The sequence below is a fragment of the Eublepharis macularius genome, chromosome 4 (genome assembly GCF_028583425.1).
Source record: "Eublepharis macularius isolate TG4126 chromosome 4, MPM_Emac_v1.0, whole genome shotgun sequence".
NCBI lineage: Eukaryota > Metazoa > Chordata > Lepidosauria > Squamata > Eublepharidae > Eublepharis > Eublepharis macularius.
The window spans coordinates 111,309,795-111,329,941 of NC_072793.1; the positions used below are offsets into that span (position 1 = coordinate 111,309,795).

The window sequence follows — 20,147 nt, forward strand, 5'->3', positions numbered from 1 at the left end:
TCAGTTTCATCAGTTGATTGGCTAAGAAAACTCGTTTTTTTAAATGTAACTTTGCTGTTGTTGTTTTTTTAATGCCAAAAAGAATGGACTAAAAAGTAGAGGAAGCACAGAGGGAAACTTTAAAAATATCAAGTGGGATTCAAAGATCTCTGCAGTTCATTGTCCGTCCTTCTGTGCAGTCCCACATGGGACTGCGCGTGCGCAGGCCTGCCGACCGGATATTTTTTTCTTAGCAAAACGTCCGCTAGGGGGCGCCCGTCTACCGAATGCGCATGTGTGGACTTTCCCGCCCAGACGGCATCCGGCGACGGCGCCCCCACACCCTCAGTTTCTTTTTCGCCACCGACCGGTTAGGAGCTTTCTCATACCGCTGCGGAAAAAGAAGCGCGTCATTGGTGAGCGATCCATCGAGCATGGCTGATAAGGCTTTATTTAAACTGTGCTCAACATGCTCGACCAAGATGACCAAAACCGATGGTCATTCTGTTTGTTTGGAGTGTTTGGGGGAGGCCCATGACGTAACGAACTGTGAGCATTGCCAGCGCTTTACCCCAAAAGCTAGAGCTGAGAGGGCCAACAGACTCCAGGCTTTGTTATGGAAGCAGGCCATGAGAGCTTCGGGGGTTCCTGCTACATCTCCCAGACCTCCATCTAACTGCGAGGGTTCTGTCTGCAGTTCTACTTCAACTCATAAGTCTCGGTCCCCAGATCGGATCCGAGCGGTCGTTCAGGACCCGAAAGACCTTCCTGAACGGGTCCATAAGGAACGGGATCTGGCGCGGATCCATAAACATCGGAGCAGATCCCCCACCCGTTCGGAACCGACGAGCACACCCGTTACAAAAGCTAAGAAGGCAGCCTCGGATCCGATCCTTCCACTTCGATCGGAAGCAAGAACCACCAATCCGAGACCTGTGATGGAACCGAAGACACCGGATTCGAAGCTGTCGGATCCGACTCTTAAGCATTCTGCTTCTGAACGGCCTGTCGTCACCTCGGGTACGGATCTGAAGGAGTCGGATCCGAACGTGCCCCGCAAAAATCTGGATCGTATGGCTCGGAAACAAGAGTCCAGTCCAACCGAGGCCGCTCCCCCGGTAAAGAAGGCCAAGAAAAAATCTAAACACAGAGGTTCAACTTCTGTCCAGACTGAGGAGGTTTTCTGGGATCGACCCAAGACTCCCTCACCTCGTGCTAGATCGCCTTCCTGTAACTCGTCTGGGGAAGAAGGAGAGTTATTTGAGCCTAGTAGAGGCTATTCTTCCCTTGGAGATCTGTCTCACCTCATTACTGGTCGAGACTATGGTGGTTTGGGTTCGGACTATTCTAGATCGCACCGCTCTTACTCCCCATTTTCTGGCAGGGAGGATTGGGGTAGAGCTCGGAGTGACTATTCGCGTTATGGCTCCCCTGAACAGGCTTTTGCTTATCACCAACCTGAACATCGGGATCTGAGCCCGAGTCCACCATCGGATCCGTCTCCAGAGGAGATTATTATTGGGACAGGACGTGTATCACCTACCGAGGATTACAGACTGTACACAGAGCAGATGCTCCGCATGGCCCGCTGCCTGGAGATAGAAGTGTCTACGGCTAAGCCAAAGCCTAAGGATAAGATTCTCCAGTACGTTCGTTCCGGGAATCTCTCGACTATTGCCTTCCCTATGACTGAAGGTTTGGTAGAGATCATTACTACTACCTGTGAGAAACCTGCCTCAATATATCCGACCTCTCGCAAGGTGGAGGCTCTTTATAAGACACGGGATAATGATTGCTCCTACCTTTTTTCGCACCCACCACCATCTTCTTTGGTCACCGAAGAGATGCAGGCCCGCCAACGTCAGGGTTCTCATGCAGTGCCTGCAGATAAGGAGAGCAGGAAATTGGATTCCTTGGGGAAGAAGATTTATTCCTCAGCAGCTTTAAATCTCAAGATAGCAAATTACTCAGCTATTATGGGTGCTTACCAAATATTTTTATGGAACCGCATGGCAGTGTTCATGGAGAAATTACCTGAGGACCAACGACCTCTTGCCAAGGTTATCATGGATGAAGCGTTACGTTTATCCAGACAGCAAATTGATACCGGATGTGACTCTGTAGATACTGCCGCCCGATCTTTGGCTTCGGCGATCGTTTTGCGTAGACACTCCTGGCTTCGTACTACAGCCTTGCCAGTTGAGACCCGCAATAAGGTCGAAAATCTCCCGTTTGAGGGACAGACTTTGTTTTCTTGTAAGACAGATAACTATCTGTCTCAAAAGCGTAAGGATCGTCTTACTGCGAAATCGTATGGGGTTCTGCTGTCCAGACACCCTCCTGATCAACGTTTTCAATATCGTGGTTCTCAGGGATTCCGTAACAGATCCCAGAGATTCCACCCGTATCCTCCCTATGGGTCTTACAGGCCTTACCAGTCTACTCAGGGCCCTTATCACCGCAGGAGGTCCCAGAACCGACCACGTCGTAACCTGCAAAGTCCTGCTGCTAAGGAGTCCTCAAGTCAAGCCAAACAGTTCTGACTACATGAGGAAAAGCCTGTTGTATTTGGGAATAGGCTAGCTAGTTTCACTACTGAGTGGTCCAAGATTACGTGTGATAGTTGGGTTCTGAATGTGGTTTCAACGGGTTATAAAGTTCAGTTTAATTCTTACCCTGACCTGTCTCTGCCTGATTTGTCGCTTCAGACCTCTTCTGATGATCTGCAGGCTGAGGTTTTGGCCTTACTACATAAAGGGGCTATCCAACCATTTCCCCAGCAAGAATCTCCCTTGGGATTTTATTCCAGAATGTTTCTGGTAGATAAAAAGGACGGGGGAACCCGTCCTATTCTGGACTTGAGGGGCTTGAATAAATTTGTCAGGATCAAAAAGTTTAGAATGCTTACACTCACTACTGTACTGCAATTAATGCCAGATGACATGTGGTTTGCTGTCCTTGACCTCAAGGATGCCTACTTCCACATTTCCATTCACCCTGACCATAGGAAATTTCTTAGATTCCTCTGTAAGGATAAAGTTTTTCAGTACCAAGTATTACCTTTTGGTTTGGCTACCGCCCCCAGGGTCTTTACTAAATGCATGGCTCCTGTGGTGGCGTTCCTTAGGGAACAGGGGTGTGCCATCTACCCTTACTTAGATGATTGGTTGTTAGCAGCCTCATCAGCTTCTGCGCTTCAAGAACAGGTCACTATAGTGGTCCTCACATGCAATCGCTTGGGCCTCTTGGTTAATTTTAAGAAATCGACCTTGGTTCCAGCCAGGAGGATTTCGTTCATTGGTATGGTACTTGATGGTCTGGCTAATAAAGGGTTTTTACCTACAGACAGAGCACAAAAATTGGCAGGTTGGTGTCTCTTTTTAGGAGATGCAGGTTTCAATCGGCCAGAGCCATTCAGAGGTTGTTAGGACTCATGGCCTCTTCTACAGCTGTCACCCCTATGGCACGTTTACACATGCGTCCCCTGCAGCTTTGGTTCCTGTCGGTCCATGATTTCGAATGCTCCTCTCTTAGGAGGAAGTATACAATCCCTAGGGGTGTTCTTCGTTCATTGGAGTGGTGGCTCCAGGAAGCGAATCTCCTCCAGGGGATTGCTTTTGGCCCTAGACAATGTAACATTTCTATTTCCACTGATGCTTCTACAATTGGATGGGGTGCTCAGTGTGGGGCTCTCCAGGCCCATGGCACTTGGACTGATCAGGAGAGGGCGTGTCATATTAATCTACTGGAGTTGAAAGCCATCCGTTACGCCCTTATCGCGTTTGCAGATACGTTGCATCGAAAGTCGGTCCAGATCCTTACCGACAACAGTACTGCAATGTTCTATGTGAACAAACAAGGGGGCACCACTTCCAGGGATCTTTGCGAGGAAGCGGTGCTAATCTGGCAGTGGGCTCTAGACAAACACATGCACATCCATGCGGTTCATATTCTTGGGACGACAAATGTAGTCGCAGACAAGTTAAGTCGCATGGTATCCGACAATTACGAGTGGACCTTGGCAGATGTTTATCTCAATGGCGTTTTTGCAATGTGGGGTTTTCCAGACGTAGATTTGTTCGTGACCAGACGCAACAAGAAGGCTCCACAATTTTGCTCCAGGGGAGGTTTGGGTCTCCACTCCCTCGGCAATGCTTTCCAGCTGGCTTGGACGGGACATCTATTTTACGCTTTCCCTCCCTTTCCCCTAGTATCCAGGACTGTCAGCAAAATTCAACGAGACGGGCCCAATGTGATACTAATAGCCCCGTTTTGGCCTCGTCAGCATTGGTTTCACCATGTGATGTTCCTGTCTCAGGGGCTGTTTTATCGCTTTGCTCTACGACCCGATCTTCTTTCAGACAGGGGAATGTTGTATCACGACTTACCCAGACTGAGTCTCACAGCGTGGAGGATCCTGGGCAGAGGGGAATGTCAGCCAGAGTAGCTGAGATCCTACTTAATTCTACGAGGGATACTACTAGGAAATCCTATTCCTCCAAGTGGAGGCGTTTTGAAGCCTGGGCAGTCCCTAAGGGTTTGGATATTTGGAACTGCCAATTGGCAGATATTTTTGAATTTCTGTTGTTTTTGAAGGATGAGGGTCTCTCTAATTCATCCATTAAAGTTTATTTGGCTGCTATTTCAGCTTTTCATCCCAAGATAGATGGGAAGACAGTTTTTTCACATAGTCTGTCTAAATCTTTTTTGAAAGGTCTGCATAATGTTTTTCCTCAGGTCAGAGAGGTCGTGCCTCAGTGGTCCCTTACTTTGGTTTTAGCAGAACTTATGAGGGCTCCTTTTGAGCCTCTAGCTACCTGTGATCTAAAATGGTTATCTATAAAAGTAGCTTTTCTTGTAGCTATCACTTCCACCCGAAGGGTTAGTGAGTTAGCGGCTTTGAGATTTGACCCTCCGTTCCTTAAGGTTCATCAAAATAAAGTCGTATTGAGACCAGATATCCGGTTTAGACCTAAGGTCTCTACTCATTTTCATATGTCTCAGGACATTGTTCTCCCAGTTTTCTTCCCATCTCCTTCGAGCTCTTCAGAAAGGGCTTTGCATTCGCTCGATGTTAGGAGAGCGATATTGTTCTATCTTCACCGTACATCAGTTTTTCGGAAGGATAAGCAGTTATTTGTTTGTTATTTTGGTCCTAGAAAGGGGAGGGCTGCTACGTCTCAGTCCCTTTCTAGATGGATTACGTTAACTATTAAAACTTGTTATTTAAATGCTAACTTACCTTGCCCCCTTGAGATCAAGGCTCATTCTACCAGGGCTCAAGCTATTTCGGCTGCTTTCCTGAAAGGGGTCCCGTTGCGTGACATCTGCAGAGCTGCTACATGGTCTTCTTCAGAGACTTTTGCAAAGCATTATGCGATGGATGTCATGGAAAGGAAGGATGCTTCGGTTGGGCAAGCTGTTCTTCAGTCTCTTTTCCTGTAAGAGACACACCCACCACCTAAGGTAAGCGGCTTGTTAGTCTCCCATGTGGGACTGCACAGAAGGACGGACAATGAAAACAGAGTTTCGCTTACCGTAACTGCTGTTCATTGACGTCTTCCGTGCAGGCACACAAACCCTCCCTCCTGCCCCGCTGTGTCTTCCAGAATTTGGAGTTGCGGCGGCTCTGGAGAAACTGAGGGTGTGGGGGCGCCGTCGCCGGATGCCGTCTGGGCGGGAAAGTCCACGCATGCGCATTCGGTAGACGGGCGCCCCCTAGCGGACGTTTTGCTAAGAAAAAAATATCCGGTCGGCAGGCCTGCGCACGCGCAGTCCCATGTGGGACTGCACAGAAGACGTCAATGAACAGCAGTTACGGTAAGCGAAACTCTGTTTTTTTGTGTTAGCCATATTGCAGACCTTTTTCTTGTCAGTTGCAAGGATTTTTTTAAGGCACCAAACTTGCAACATTGCTGTTTTTTTTTTAAATCCAGGAAAACCCTCGATTGGCTGCTGTTCAACAAATCAGAGTGCAGGGGGATAAAGGAGAGGGCAAAAGGCAGGGCTAGAGCAGGCCTCAAATCGAAGAAAGCATTCTTTGCTTCAAAAAAGATGAGGTTTGATTTCATTGGAAAAAAATGTGCTGTGTATACATAGAGAAAAGCTGCAGAAAAGCCAGGAAAAGATCAGTTCTGTGGCAGATGCAGCTTTTTTCTGTGCAGAAAGCAAAAAAAGTCTGAGGAACCATTTGGAGACTGAATTGGGGTTATTTTGACTGTGCATGCAGAACTCCGGAGAAAAGTAAATGCAGTATGGGGCCAGAACCAATGAAAAATCCCTGTGCAGAAAAGACCTATGAGACAGTTGTAACTTGAAATGTGTTGAGGAATTGTTTATAAAAACCTTAAAGAAAAAAGAAGCTAAAACAAATGAACGTCATTGGGTTATTATATTCGCTCCTTGTTCATGTTACTATTCCCAGCAGATCCATGTAGAACATTCCTTTTAAAATATTTATTTACAGCTGCAAATCCTCTTTTTGTGTATTAAAGGAATGTTTTCTTTAGACCTGAATGTTTAATTTCTCTCTGTCTATCCTTTGTGAATAGACCTATGCCTATTAATTGGCTCACTTTTTAAAAGTCACTGCTCCCACTACCATAACCAAAAAAACTACTTCTACTTAAAGCTTTTTTATGAGAAGATTTCCACACTGATCATTTTAGTTGCCCTTTTCTGTACTTTTCTAGATCAGTAGTATCTTTTTTGGTGATTAGAACAGCTCCCAGCACTTCGTATGCAATCTCAATTTGGAATTCTGTGATGGCACTACTATAATACTTGTGGTTTTATTTTCATTTCCTTCCCTAAATCCCTAACATGAAATTTACTTTTTTCATTACCACGGCACATTGAGCTTACCTTTTTAGGGAGCTAACCACACCATTTCTTGATTAGAATAGGGTTTTTTCTTCTCATATCACCATATATCTATCTCCCCCTTTGTTCAAAGAGTATAGATGGCATACATGATTGGCTCTCTCCCCTTTTTCATTTTATTCTCGCAAGAGCACTATGTTAGATAGTGTTACTTAGGCGGCACAGAAGCCAAGAAGATTTGGAGTCAGGTGGTCAGACCTGAATAACCCAGACCAAAATTCGGTTAAACAATAGAAAAAAATTCTTGGGGAAAATAGAAGTTAAATCAGTATAGGAAAATGAAAATTCAAAATAACATTGTACCTTACATATACTTTGATTTAGTACCAGAAAGGCAATACTTAGAGCTACAAGAGAAAAGGACAATTACCTACATATGTTTGAATTAAAGTAATTTCCCCCTTCAGAGGGACAGTGCTCTTTCTACTTACACACACATATCAGCTGTGCACAGGGCATCCACATATGCAAAGCTAACAGCAAAATGTGGGCGGATATGTATTACTATCATGGGAAAAGGAGATCTTTGAAACTGAAATTCTAGTGATACCTTGTTCCACATGATTTAGGATCTATCAGAAAGTATGCTAAATCAGATCCAAATGGCATCTTGTCAGATGCTAAAATCTGTTTGGCTTACTTTTCATAATACATCTGGTGAAATTTTTATGATTATACTATGAAATGGAGACTGACCAGCAAAGCCACACATACCAGCTTTCTTGCATTTTAATGGGAAAATTGGAAAAATGTAGGAGGTTTTGAACAATTTACAGTGCAATCATAAGAAGAGTTATTCCAGTCTCAGCTTATTGATTTCAGTGGTCTTAGACTGCAGTTACTCTTCTTTGGATTGCTCATTGCTAGTCCTCGATATCTATTACAGTGGCTTAAATCAGTGTCTAACAAATATGTGGACATGCTTTCTGTTGATCTAACAAAGAATTCACATCACTGATTTTAATGAGACTGTTCTAAAATAAATGGTTTGTGGATAGCAACCTTAGTCAGTACTGTACTACAATTTGTGAAAAACCTAATTCATAACATTCATGTACTTTAAGATTCCTATTTGAATTACCAATTCCTATTTGAATTAGGAATTCCTAATTCCTATTTGAATTACCAATAACAAGATGTGATTTTCTTTTTATCATGCATAGAATATTATGAAACCTATAGACTTTATAAATTATAATGAAATCCAGTATTCATATTATCTCATTCCTTTTTATTGTAAATATGCAGGGAATTATTGAAAGAGATGAAATTGTATTCAGAGCAGCTAGAAAACGCAAAATTCCTATCTTGATGGTGACATCTGGAGGGTATCAGAAGAGGACAGCCCGAATAATTGCAGATTCTATTGTCAATTTGCACAACCTAGGGCTTATTGACAAAGCTTGTGCGTGATGAAGCTGAAAACCCCAACGTGGAACTGATGATTAGAGAAGACAAGAAAAAACAACTAACTTGTCAGTGAAATAAGAGAATATGGGATTATTGTATGATAATAAAACAGCTCTCTAATTGTTTAATATTTAAACCAGGTTAAAAGAAATTTTCCCAGTTCTCATAGAATTAATGTACTCTAATGGGGAAAGGTTTTTAATTTGCTTGTAAACACCAATTTACCAGTGACAATTAGTGATGTCGCAAGGAATAGTATAACTTATTCTTAAACTGTTAAATGCTACTTTGCTAGATAATATGGATGTACATTCTTGCACTGGTTATTGTTGTTCTGATCAGAGTATGAGGATCATTACTACTCTTTCTTGCCTCAAGTGGTCTTCTCTTTTGATGAAAAGAAAACTATATTGCCCCCCCCCCATTCGGAATGAAGAGACAGACACAAGGCTTGGGTATAAATTTGGGCCATTTATTGACCAACATTAAACTTAATAACGGCAAGGGTATAACTAGCGGTACTACAGGTCAAGACAAGGGGCCAATTGGACCAACTCCTCGACCTGCTTGGGCGAGCACCCCCTGCCCCAGGTGCGAGCCATCCATGAGAATGGCTGTAACCCGGCCGGCCAGGCGAATGGTTCCCCCCTTAAAGCTCCATACACCCCAGCCGTGAAGCCCGAGGGAAGGACTTGTACAGGGGGTCCCACAGGCAGTCTGCCCTCTCAGCTGGCAGCCGTACAGCCCGCCAGCCAATCCCTGACAGCAGCTCTCTAATTGTTTAATATTTAAACCAGGTTAAAAGAAATTTTCCCAGTTCTCATAGAATTAATGTACTCTAATGGGGAAAGGTTTTTAATTTGCTTGTAAACACCAATTTACCAGTGACAATTAGTGATGTCGCAAGGAATAGTATAACTTATTCTTAAACTGTTAAATGCTACTTTGCTAGATAATATGGATGTACATTCTTGCACTGGTTATTGTTCTGATAAGAGTATGAGGATCATTACTACTCTTTCTTGCCTCAAGTGGTCTTCTCTTTTGATGAAAAGAAAACTATATAGTATCTGAAGATTTCATCATTCAAAGGGTACAATTACTGCAGCAGAAGATTAGAGAAATATTTTGAAACCTGGAGCAAAAGTATTTTGAGGAGGAGTTCTGGGACATTACAAGCATCAGAAGTGTGTGTTATAAATGGCATTATCAGACTTTTCCCAATCATTTTGAAATCATCTTTGTTTAGAATTCTAGCAAGATAACTACGAACCAGTTTGTGGAATCACTGTGGGGTTTTTGTTAATCTAAGTAATTTAATTAATCCTTTCAGCGTTCTTCACAAAGTGATCAATGCTGTTCATGAGTTTAAGCACTTCTGCATAATTCAAAACTACATACTCATGTGTTTGCCAGATGATTTGTGTTTTCACCTTTTACTGCATTAATCACTTTTGGGTGAGTCTGGATTCAGGTCGTTATATCCTCAAGTGGTAATTCAAAGATTCTTCTAACCTTTCAGTGGGGTGTACTGCTGCCACTCCAGTAATTGCCTGTTAGGGGATATGCCCACACCATCCTTTTCACTTGAGGTTCATGGGTGGAACAGTTTTTACTTCCAAGAAGAACCTCCTGTTGGTCACAGGGGAGCATCACAGATTTCAGAAGCAATGGGAAGGGTCTTTGCAGAATTCCTCAGACTAACCCTGCCCATGGCACAGTCAGTAAGATTAACATTTTTCAGTGCCCCCCCCCAAATGGGGTCACTTGAGCCATTCTAAATCTCAGATGGATTAGACTGTAGATAAAGAAGAAGACTTTTCAAATGGAATCCTTTTATTCATTGTGTAGCACAATAGCTACATGGCATCTGTTAGAAGCTTACCACCATATTGTGATCAGGCCTCTCCACTGCCATTTTCTGCAGTTTTTCCTTGCAAGGAAAGGTTATCAGCACAGATCCCTCCATCTTGGCTGACAAGCCTCTTTGCCTGTGTTTGCAAAAATAGTTCTTATTATTCACCTCCACTTGCAAAGTATAGCTATTTTCCCTTACTTGGACGATCTGCTTCTTCATTCACTCAGTTCCCAGCAGGAATAGGTTGTTCTGAGAAAGACACTCATTTATCTGGAAACACGTCACATGTTTTTGTCATCCTCTTAGAGAAAAGCATGCTGATGTCCTTGAAATGAGTTCTGTATCTTGGGGTGATCCTGGATATCATGTCAGGAATGTTTTTTCTTTCCTTAGAACATTGTGATGCACTCCAGACACTGGTGAACATTCAGAAGATGTAATGGTCTTTCTCAGTTGCTAGGCATGCTTGTTTCTTGTCAAGCAATGATCCATGGTCCAGACTGCATGCCAAGCCAAGCCGCTTCAGAGACTGGTGTTCCGTTTCCAGGATCAGTTTGCACTGAAACAACATCTTCAGATTGGGTTCCTAGACCAGATGTGCAAGGACCTCTGTTGGTGGCTTGAACCCATCTTCAGCTGTAGGCCCTTTCCATACTCCTTAAAGATAATGGCCCACTCACCAAATGCTGGCAGCTTTCCCCCTTGACTCCAGATGTCTCCATTTTCAAAATGGTTGCAGGCTGTTTGGCTTCTGTTTTTCCGGCACCTTTTCTGGGAGCACACTTTCCTGTGCTCAAGACTCTGTGTAGGGCATAACTTCATCTCAAGTCCTTAAAGACAAAGCATGTTGCCAGGATGGAAAGTGTGATGGCCCGCTGGCTTAGTGGAATATCAGTAGATGAATAGAATGGTGGCTTCATCTGGTTAACTTTCACCTCATCGGCAAGTGTTTTCACTGCTCTCTGAGTAGTTCTGTTCACTACTTTGGAGAACAGGTAGGGTCCAAAATTCTTTAGTGATTGCAGTATCCCAAAGCAATTGCCTCAATTGCTGTAACCAGTAAATGTTACCAAAAGGGTCTCCCCAAAATTTTTTAAACTGTGTATAAAATCCAATAGTGTCTGCTTACTGCTAAATCCCTTCCTCTAACCTCATATATGAATCACAGCCACTTAGCAAAAACTATTTTATCTCTCACAATGAGTACTTTAACCAATATAGTCTACTTAAACCAATACACAGTCAATGAATAAAGAACTACATGTGGAATTACATATGTACCAATCAATACAGAACAATGTCTCTCTGTCTAAGTCCACAAGTAGTCCGTAATATTTTCTCACTCCAAGGAATGTTCTACCCTGATAGTCAACATTCAAGATATAGGGAAAGGTCCTCTTCTAGGTGGGGAAGAAGTGAAGAAAATGCTGCTGTGCTGTGCAAATCCACATTCTTTCATCCACAGGTTTAAGTGTGCAAAGGAATTCCCTTGCCTCCACAACAGCAGACGTGTTTCAAGTTGCACTCTATCCCCTGGAGTAACAGGGAGGACACTGTTCCCAGCCCCAAAACGCTAGCACTTTTTGTTTTGCTTGATCCAGCTTTCTCAGGGGCTTTGTGTTTCAATTCATTTCTGGGCATAGACCTAATCCAGAGACTTGCCGTCACATTGGCTCCAGACTAGTTCTATTCATCCTAATAGCACCTTCTTGGCTCCAGAGACCTTGGTTTCCAAGTCTGCTCAGATAGTTGGCATGACTTCCTTGGAAACTCCCTTTCCTGTTGGATTTCCTTCAGCAAGGTCCAATAGTATACCCTCAGCCTCAACTACAGGAGACAGCATGGAAAATGAGCAGCAAGATCAAGGCTTCTCCAAACCTGTCACCATGACAGTGTTGCCATACTGTAACGCTTCTACCAATAGAATTTATAGTGGTCCCTATGTACTTATCATGCTGTAAGGGTAGAGACATTGATGCCCATAAGATCCAAGCTGCAGCTTTTCTGGATTTCCTTCAGCCCACCCAGCTGCCTCCATTTCCACCACCTCAGTGGTCCGGGGCAGAGGCTGCTACTCTATCCCCCAGCTGCAGTGGAAGTTCTGAAGCGAGCAGGGGAGCAAGGAAGCTGTGGCTCCTTTTTGGTAGTCAGTGGTGGCAGCAGAGCTGATCTTTTTTGTTTTTTTTTAAAGCTGCAATGTGATTGTGGTTTTTCTGGAAATTTAGAGGGTTCTCAAGTTTGTAGAAAAATCTGCCTTCAACATGGCCCCCATCCATGGAATTAAGTATCCATAAATGGGGCCGTGCCGAGAATTGAATAAATTGATGAAGAGATCCTTCAAAATGTGACCAGTGTTGACAGTGCATTTATTCTTAACTTTCATACCCCTCCACCAAATTGACCCTAATTATCACAGTTAAATGTTTAAGGAGTCCCATTTTTTATTTTATTGCTGGATTAGGTTTATTCGCACTCCATTACCCAGACATACGGTTTTAAAAGAGGCCAAATAGAGAACAACTGTAATACATTTTTGTTATTAGGTATTTTATTAATGTTAATATGTATCAACATGTGTGACAATACTGTATAATGTTATAATGTACACTACTACATATAGACAGTGAAATCTTGAATAACATCAATAATATAATAATAACATCAAGTTGATGTAAAATAAATGTCATTTTATATTTTACAGCTTCTATTCTGCTGGGATTTTTTAAGAATAAAAATAGAATATCTTTTTTCTGTTTTCATGAGACTTGCAAAAGTAATGGGGTGGGGGCAACCCCCTTGTGATGCTGTTTCAGCTGCTACCACTAATGGCATAATGAGTTGGGGTCCTATGCTCCGTCATGGATGTGCAAACAAGGCAAGACTGGGGAGCACTTAGTGGCTTTCCACTGAGTTCACTGAAAGTATTTTAATTTATACCACCTCTTTTGCTGACATATTGTTATGCCATTGATGCAGGCAGGACTGAAATAGAAAGGAGAAAGGGATACTGACTAAAACTTGCATCCTCCCACAGCTTTCCAGCACTACAGATTCCAGGCCTCATCAAAGTAGGGCCGGAGTAACTGTGGTGCTTGCTGGCATAGATTCCAAAAGCCAATGAAGTGTTTCTTTGGAATCCACTGATACAAAGGCATTTATTTATTTATTTATTTATTTATTTATATTCTTCAAGCTGATATTGTGCAGGATGGAATTGCATTGCTACTGTATGTCATCAAATTATATCTCCTGTCCTAAAGTGAATATGATATAAAGGAGCTCAGGTTTTTAAAAAAAACTTTTATCATTCTAATGAGTTAAAGCTTGTTATTATAAGAAATCTGATGTTGAACTCTGAATTACTTTGTGGGATAATTACTGTCTTGTTAAGAAGGTAGGTAATATATGCCTCTTGTCTTAGTACTCAGACTTGTAGTTTGAGAGAGCCGTAATATAATATGTACCATGACTTTATTAACCAAGATTGCATAGTCACATTCAGAAAGGAATATTAGATGGATATGGCTGAACTTTAAAGAGTCCTAGAGGATGGTGTATCGGATGCTCTATAGGAGAATTGGGGAGAGAAGGAGGAGGAATTGAGGCCATGTATATATTTCTAATTTCCGACACATTCTAGCTTACTAATGCTATTAGGGACTCTGCTTCTGTTTTAGCTTAAAAAGTCCCAAGGAAAGCACTCCCCCTTGAATCTTAATTAATTCCATCCTCCACAATACTGTTTAAAGCTTAAAATTGTTTGGAGCCTTTAAAAGATTTTAGCACCAGGACCTGATGTCTATAGGTGTTCATCTGGAGAGCCAGTTTGGTGTAGTGGTTAAGAGCACGGGACTCTAATCTGAAGAGCCGGGTTTGATTCCCCACTCCTCCACAAAGCCAGCTGGGTGACCTTGGGTGAGTCACAGTTCTCTTGAGCTCTCTTAGCCCCACCCACCTCACAGGGTGATTGTTGTGGGGTAATAATAACACTTTGTAAACCGCTCTGAGTGGGCATTAAGTTGTCCTGAAGGGCGGTATATAAATCGAATGTTATTATTATTATTATTATCTCCATTTTGCTACCTTACTGATAAAAGCCAGTAGGTCATTAAGTTTGGTAGTATGAGATACCGAACAGGAGGGTCATTCTTTGGTTTTGGGGTATTTATAGGTACTGTGCAAGTTTATGATATGGTATCTTTTTTGTTAGTTTATGTTGTGTTTACCAGATGTCACCATACTGCCTAGTGATAGAATAAGTTTCTGACAGTACTTGAATAATGTTAAGTAATAATAGATATATTTAAACTCAGTAAATACTAGTTTTTGATATGAACTACACAATTTTAGAAGGAATCCCACCATGCCCTGAATGTTTCTTTTTAAGTGTATTTGTCATTTTTAGCGAATGGCATCTGTCAAAAAGCAGTTTCCTCTAATGAAAATGCTAAGGTACTATTCAAATATTGAGAGTTACATTGTCTAATGTAATACTTAGAGATGCTATAATTTGGAATAATTTTTATAATATGTTAAAAATTGTATTGAGTTTAATGTACTTATTTAATGATGACATTAAAATACTGCTAAATTGTCTTCTGTGCCTTCTTTCTCAACTTTTCATATTTATGACATAATTCAAATATCATCAAAATAAACGCAGTCAACAAATATAGAATCATTTCTAAGAAAAGTGTAAAAACTATATTACTTTGGAACCCATTTTTGGCATTCACCCGTCATATTGAACTGTGGTCCTTAAAGTATCAATTCTTACCAGTAAGTTAAACAAGTACGAAGTAGAAAACCAGACTGATTGGTATTTGTCTCCAGTTAGGGTGTTTTGAGGAAACTTGTAACTAGGGGCCAAATTAGGTATGCTTATAGGAAATCTATAAATGGATTGCCTACTGTTTTTTTAAAACTTTAAATTGCTGGTATCCTGATTCAAATCAGTCCCACATCTCAAGGGGAAGAGGGATTGTCTTTCTTTGAGTGCCATTTTCATTATATGAAACATGCCCTCACTATTAAAAGTACTATGCTGTGTATCTGTACTCCCCCCACCCCCCGAGGAACAAATAAAAGACCCAAAGGGGGCAATTCAAGTGGGGAAAATAGCTTTGAGAGGGAGTTAACTGTCCCCCCCCCCCCCACATGCTACGAATCCAAGACCCTGTGAAATTACGATATAAAGCTAAAAAAAATTATGGCTCTTCTGTTATCATGTCTATTTTGGACTTTAATGATGGATTATTGAAACAACACTTTTACCCTACACACCAACATATGCTGCTAAGTTCCTATTGTAATATTATATTTGTTTAGAAATGGACTGTGTTCCTATAGGATCAGCAAGAAGTTTGGATTTTCCATTTTCTCCTCATCCTGAATTTTGGATCACTCTTCTCTTACTGCACTTCGTTTCATGGGTCTGGACACAGAATTTAACCAGAGCAGTTAAGATGGATGCAACTTTTTAAAAAAAAAAATCATACCATCTATGAGGGATCCCCCTTCACTCCTCCACTGTGAGACAGATTTTCCTGCCAAAATTCAGTTTTTGCTCAGTTTGGCTTCAAGTAGTGTGTTAATCTTTGTGATTTGAAAGTCTGTTTGTCCCACCCCTGACAGTCATATAATTTTGCCTTTTTAGCCTAGCCCAGGAACTTGATGGGGAGAAGCAGGAGCCCTCTTCCTTTTTGTTGGAAATGGCACTGGAGACTGTATAATGGGGAAAAATAATATTTAACAGGCAAGGATTGAATAAGTGTAGTCAGGGAATGAAAATGCTGAGGTAAAATAATGTTGGAAGTACAGAATACACTATGAGTAACAACCAAAGTAATTTCCTTGAAGCTTAGTTTTTTATATTCTTCGTTGTTAGCAATGAGAGGTGTTTTTCTTAATATTTTAGTTACAGCAACAATGTTTCTTCACAAAGTTTCATATGACAGCTCAGGTTTCCTGGAGTTAGTTTTAAACTGTTTTCACTTCACAACAGACCTGGGGATCTCCTCAGAACCAATCCCCCTTTAGAGACAGGGCAGAAATTAATTTTCTTCTCCTAAGAAGATAAAACCCTTTTTTTGACTTGAAAGGGAATCTAACCTACTACCCAATTACTCTTGCCAAACCAGACTCGCAGTTCTATGGTGTCTGTGTCAAGCAGGCTTCAGCTTCTGCTGACGCTTATACTAAGAATTCTTAAATAGAATTCTTCTCCAGGACAGTGATGTTACAGTTAAAGCAAATGTTTCCTCTTTCATCACTCCAGAGGGGAACCTGTCTAACCTTCCCTGTCAGATTCACTCAGAAACTCTCTCTAAACAATCATGTCAGAAACCATCTTTCAGCCCTTCAGCCAGGTTCTAACTAACCAGTCAGGAGGGAGCAGCCTGTCACCCAAGTTCTGTATTCCAAGCAAGAATTCTTTTCCTCCCAGCATTCTGATTGCTGTACTTAGAAAACCTGCTTTCAAGTGTAATCCATCCCATCGCACATCTCTGTATGCTATGCTATACACAGAAACACAATATGGTAAAAAAGTTGTATGTTGTATTGTAGTTCTGAGTGAAAATTAGTAGCAAAATTCATCCAGTAATTTTAGTTCATTCTACCTTTCCATGAACCGATCCTGTTTGGGTTTATTAAGACTTTGTATATGCATTAATTGAGTTACTTTTTTATTCAAATCTCAGTATCAGAGAATAAACTAGAGTGTGAATTTTGATGATAATTACAGAAGAATATATGGCCATGGAAAAAAGAATGAAAAACTCAAAGGATACTCCGCATTACAGGAGAGGTGGACATCACTGTATGCATATATAAGCACTCAATGTTAAACAATCAGCTTGTCATAGTGGTACAACTGGTTGAGAGAAGGAGTTCATTTTGCCTTCTTGGCATAGAGCAGCAGTCACTGGGAGTGGAGGAGGATAGCAGTGAATTTCCTGCATTGTGCAGGGGGTTGGATTAGATACTCTTGGCATCTCTTCTAGTTCTGTTTCTATTTTTGCTGGTTCTTCCCAGTACAAAAAACATGGATATTCTTTTATTAAACACAAAGTTTTGAAATGTAAATAATAACAGGAACAGTGGCATCTCCTACAAAGTAAGAAGAATGAGTCATTAGGATTTTTTTAAAAAATCAATTTTGTATTTAAAAAGACAGATGAAGGTCTATTGATCTTGCAGTACTAGCCTAAAGTGTTCCATGTATCAAAGATGTTTATGCTATATACTGCTGCTATTATCTCAACTTTATGCTTGTGTTTGAACATTTCTGGTATAATTATTAAACTGAAAGGGCAAAATCGCTTCTGTTATGAAGTATGAATTACCAGGAAGTGAAGTTAATGTGCTAGTATTAAAAAATGAGTTTGGAGTTTATAAATAACTGAATACCTCCTCCCTGTGGATCACATTTAAAGGAGTAGGCAGGAAGCCCTGCTTAGTTGCCTATTTATCCATTCTGCTAAGACGGTTCCTATTCAAGTCAATAACAACACTCCCTTGGTCTTTTAATGGAGTAGGATTTCAGCATTTTGTAAACAGTTGTGCTATAATATCCAGCTGCATTTCCCCTTTTCTATTACTATATCAGTACCTCATTTAGCCATTTTTGGTTCATCTGGTAGAATGAATGTTATTTGTTATACCTGCTTTGTGCAGCCACTGGCCTCCATCAGGATTAACTATGAGATCTCCATACTCCAGTCCTCCATATTTATGAGCCAGAACGTAAGGTTGAGGTCTTGGGTGCTAAAGATCTCTCACACATGATGAGAACACACTTAAGTGCTCCCTAAAACGTCTGTTGCTTTGAGAAGAGTTGCATGTATTTTGCTACATAGCAAAATATGTAGATGCCTATTGCACATATGAAGTATCCATAACATACTTTCCAAATTTGTGATAACTAATTCTTAGGAAACATTCATAAGACAACTAAACCTGGAATACTTTCTCTTTAACACACTTTCGTTGGTGTTCGCAGTACTAATGCTAGTAACATAGATTTTTTCACATTAATAGGAAGCAAGAAATAGATACGAACTAAAATGGTGTTGTATTTGTGTGTATGTTGTGTGTGTTTGAGAGACAACATCTTACTTTAAAGTTGGTCTTTTAATTAGCCTGTTAACCTTTTCTATTTTCAAAGCATTGTATATGTAAGAATTTATAAAGTGTTATACATTGGCTTTATAACTAAAGTAAAAATACTTAGGTGAGTGTTTAAATCATAGCTAAAATGTGTTTTAATGATATTTACCAGTGTCAAGCAAAAAGCAATATCCTAGTATGTGTAATGTGATAGTTAAAAACAGTATAGAATGCCAAAGTAAATACCATTTCAGACTAAATGCCAGTTCAGGCTTTTAAGCCCTTGAACCAAGATCAGAGTTGGTACATAATTTGGTGATGCAATATGTGATGCAGACATAACACGGGGAAGATATTTTGCAATTAAAAATTTCCTTAGCAAAAACTGTTTTGGATGTTCTATTTATATTATTATGTACTGGTGCAGTTCATGCAATATGAAAATTCCTCTGTCACAGTCCTAGCTGGGTTTAGGCATAGGATGAACTTTCAAACAAAGCAACTTCTGCTTACCCTTGCAGCAGTCAGAAGGCTGAAATTGCCAGGATAGTGTTAGAGAATGAATACGGCTGTTTCTTTTATTTCTTCTTGTCTGGATTCAGTACTTTCATATATGGGCCTTATCTGGAAATATATGCTGAAAAGAAATACCTCTGAGTTGTGTTTAGACATGGGCATGAACAGCATTATGAACGGAAAAAACCCACAAACAGCCCGTTCGTCCGTTTGTGAACAAGCTGTTTGTGAAGCTCCATTCTAAACGAACAAGTGGTCTTTGCAAGCCTTGTTCGTTGCCTTCATCAGCTGTTTGTCAAGCCAGACAGTCTGTGGCCTTTCAATCATTTCCCCTGGCAACGGCAGGGACAGAACTCTATCTGAACTCCTTCTGGCTTTCCTTCTGGCTTTAACCCTTCAAAGTAGCTTCCTTCTGGCTGTAACCCTTCAAAGGTCAGTTTGTAACCCCTCAAAGTAGCTTTCACCAGAGAGTCCCATTTTTGCCACCGTGAAGAGAAAATGACAGCAAGGGGGGGGGATGCATGGATCATGCCTTTTGTGGGGTGCAATCTCTCTGAAACTTGGGGAGTCTTTGGAGGACAGTGAGGACTATGTCCCCTGCAAATTTGGTGGGTATTGGACATTGGGAAGATCAGTTTGTAACCCCTCAAAGTAGCTTCCACCAGAGAATCCCGTTTTTGCCACTGTGAAGAGAAAATGACAATGAAGGGAATGACCCATGGATCATGCCCTTCCCAGGGTGCAATCTCTCTGAAACTTGGGGGGGTCTTCAGAGGACAGTGAGGACTATGTCCCCTACAAATTTGGTGGGTATTGGACATTGGGAACGTCAGTTTGTGGGGTGTTTAAAGGGCCCTACCCCTTGCACATGGCAGGCACGGGCCCTTTAAACTATCAGCTGGCAGGCGGCAGGCGGCAGGGGGGAATTCTCCCTGCCACCTGCCAGCTGATAGTTTAAAGAGATCTTTAAGGGGCCATGAACAAGGAACTACAAACATGTTTGTGAACAGGGTCATATTCGTCACTGTTCGTTGTTCATGGATGGCAACGAACAATGAACAGCTTGTTCTTTTTTTCCATTTGTGCCCATGTCTAGTTGTGTTTCTGACAGAGATTTTTATTCCTGTTAAATACACTAAAAGAATAGAAATCTTTCACTTATACTAGGGCAGAATAAAAAGTTAGAAGTATGACATTTCCTTTATCTAATACCCTATATTTAATGTTTGGCTTCTTCTGCCTTTTTTCTGTGCCATTGAAACAAGTATAATGTATAAATGTTGGAATTAACATGTACACTGCTCAGAGTTTTGATTTTCTACAATCCTATGAATTTTAGCATAGCATACTGATCAGACATTTCCCCCCTGTTTAGTTAAAATCCATGTCAGCC

At 41.3% G+C, this 20,147-nt stretch overlaps 1 protein-coding gene across 1 annotated transcript in view; it reads left to right on the forward strand.

Annotated features, from left to right (window-relative positions):
- Positions 1-8,637, forward strand: part of HDAC11 (histone deacetylase 11) — a 51,089-nt gene extending 42,452 nt beyond the window's left edge. The window contains exon 10 of the mRNA XM_054975178.1: positions 8,110-8,637. Within this exon, the coding sequence (XP_054831153.1) occupies positions 8,110-8,274 (165 nt within the window). The 3' untranslated portion in view covers positions 8,275-8,637. The remainder of the gene's footprint in view (positions 1-8,109) is intronic.
- Positions 8,638-20,147: the final 11,510 nt, after the last annotated feature.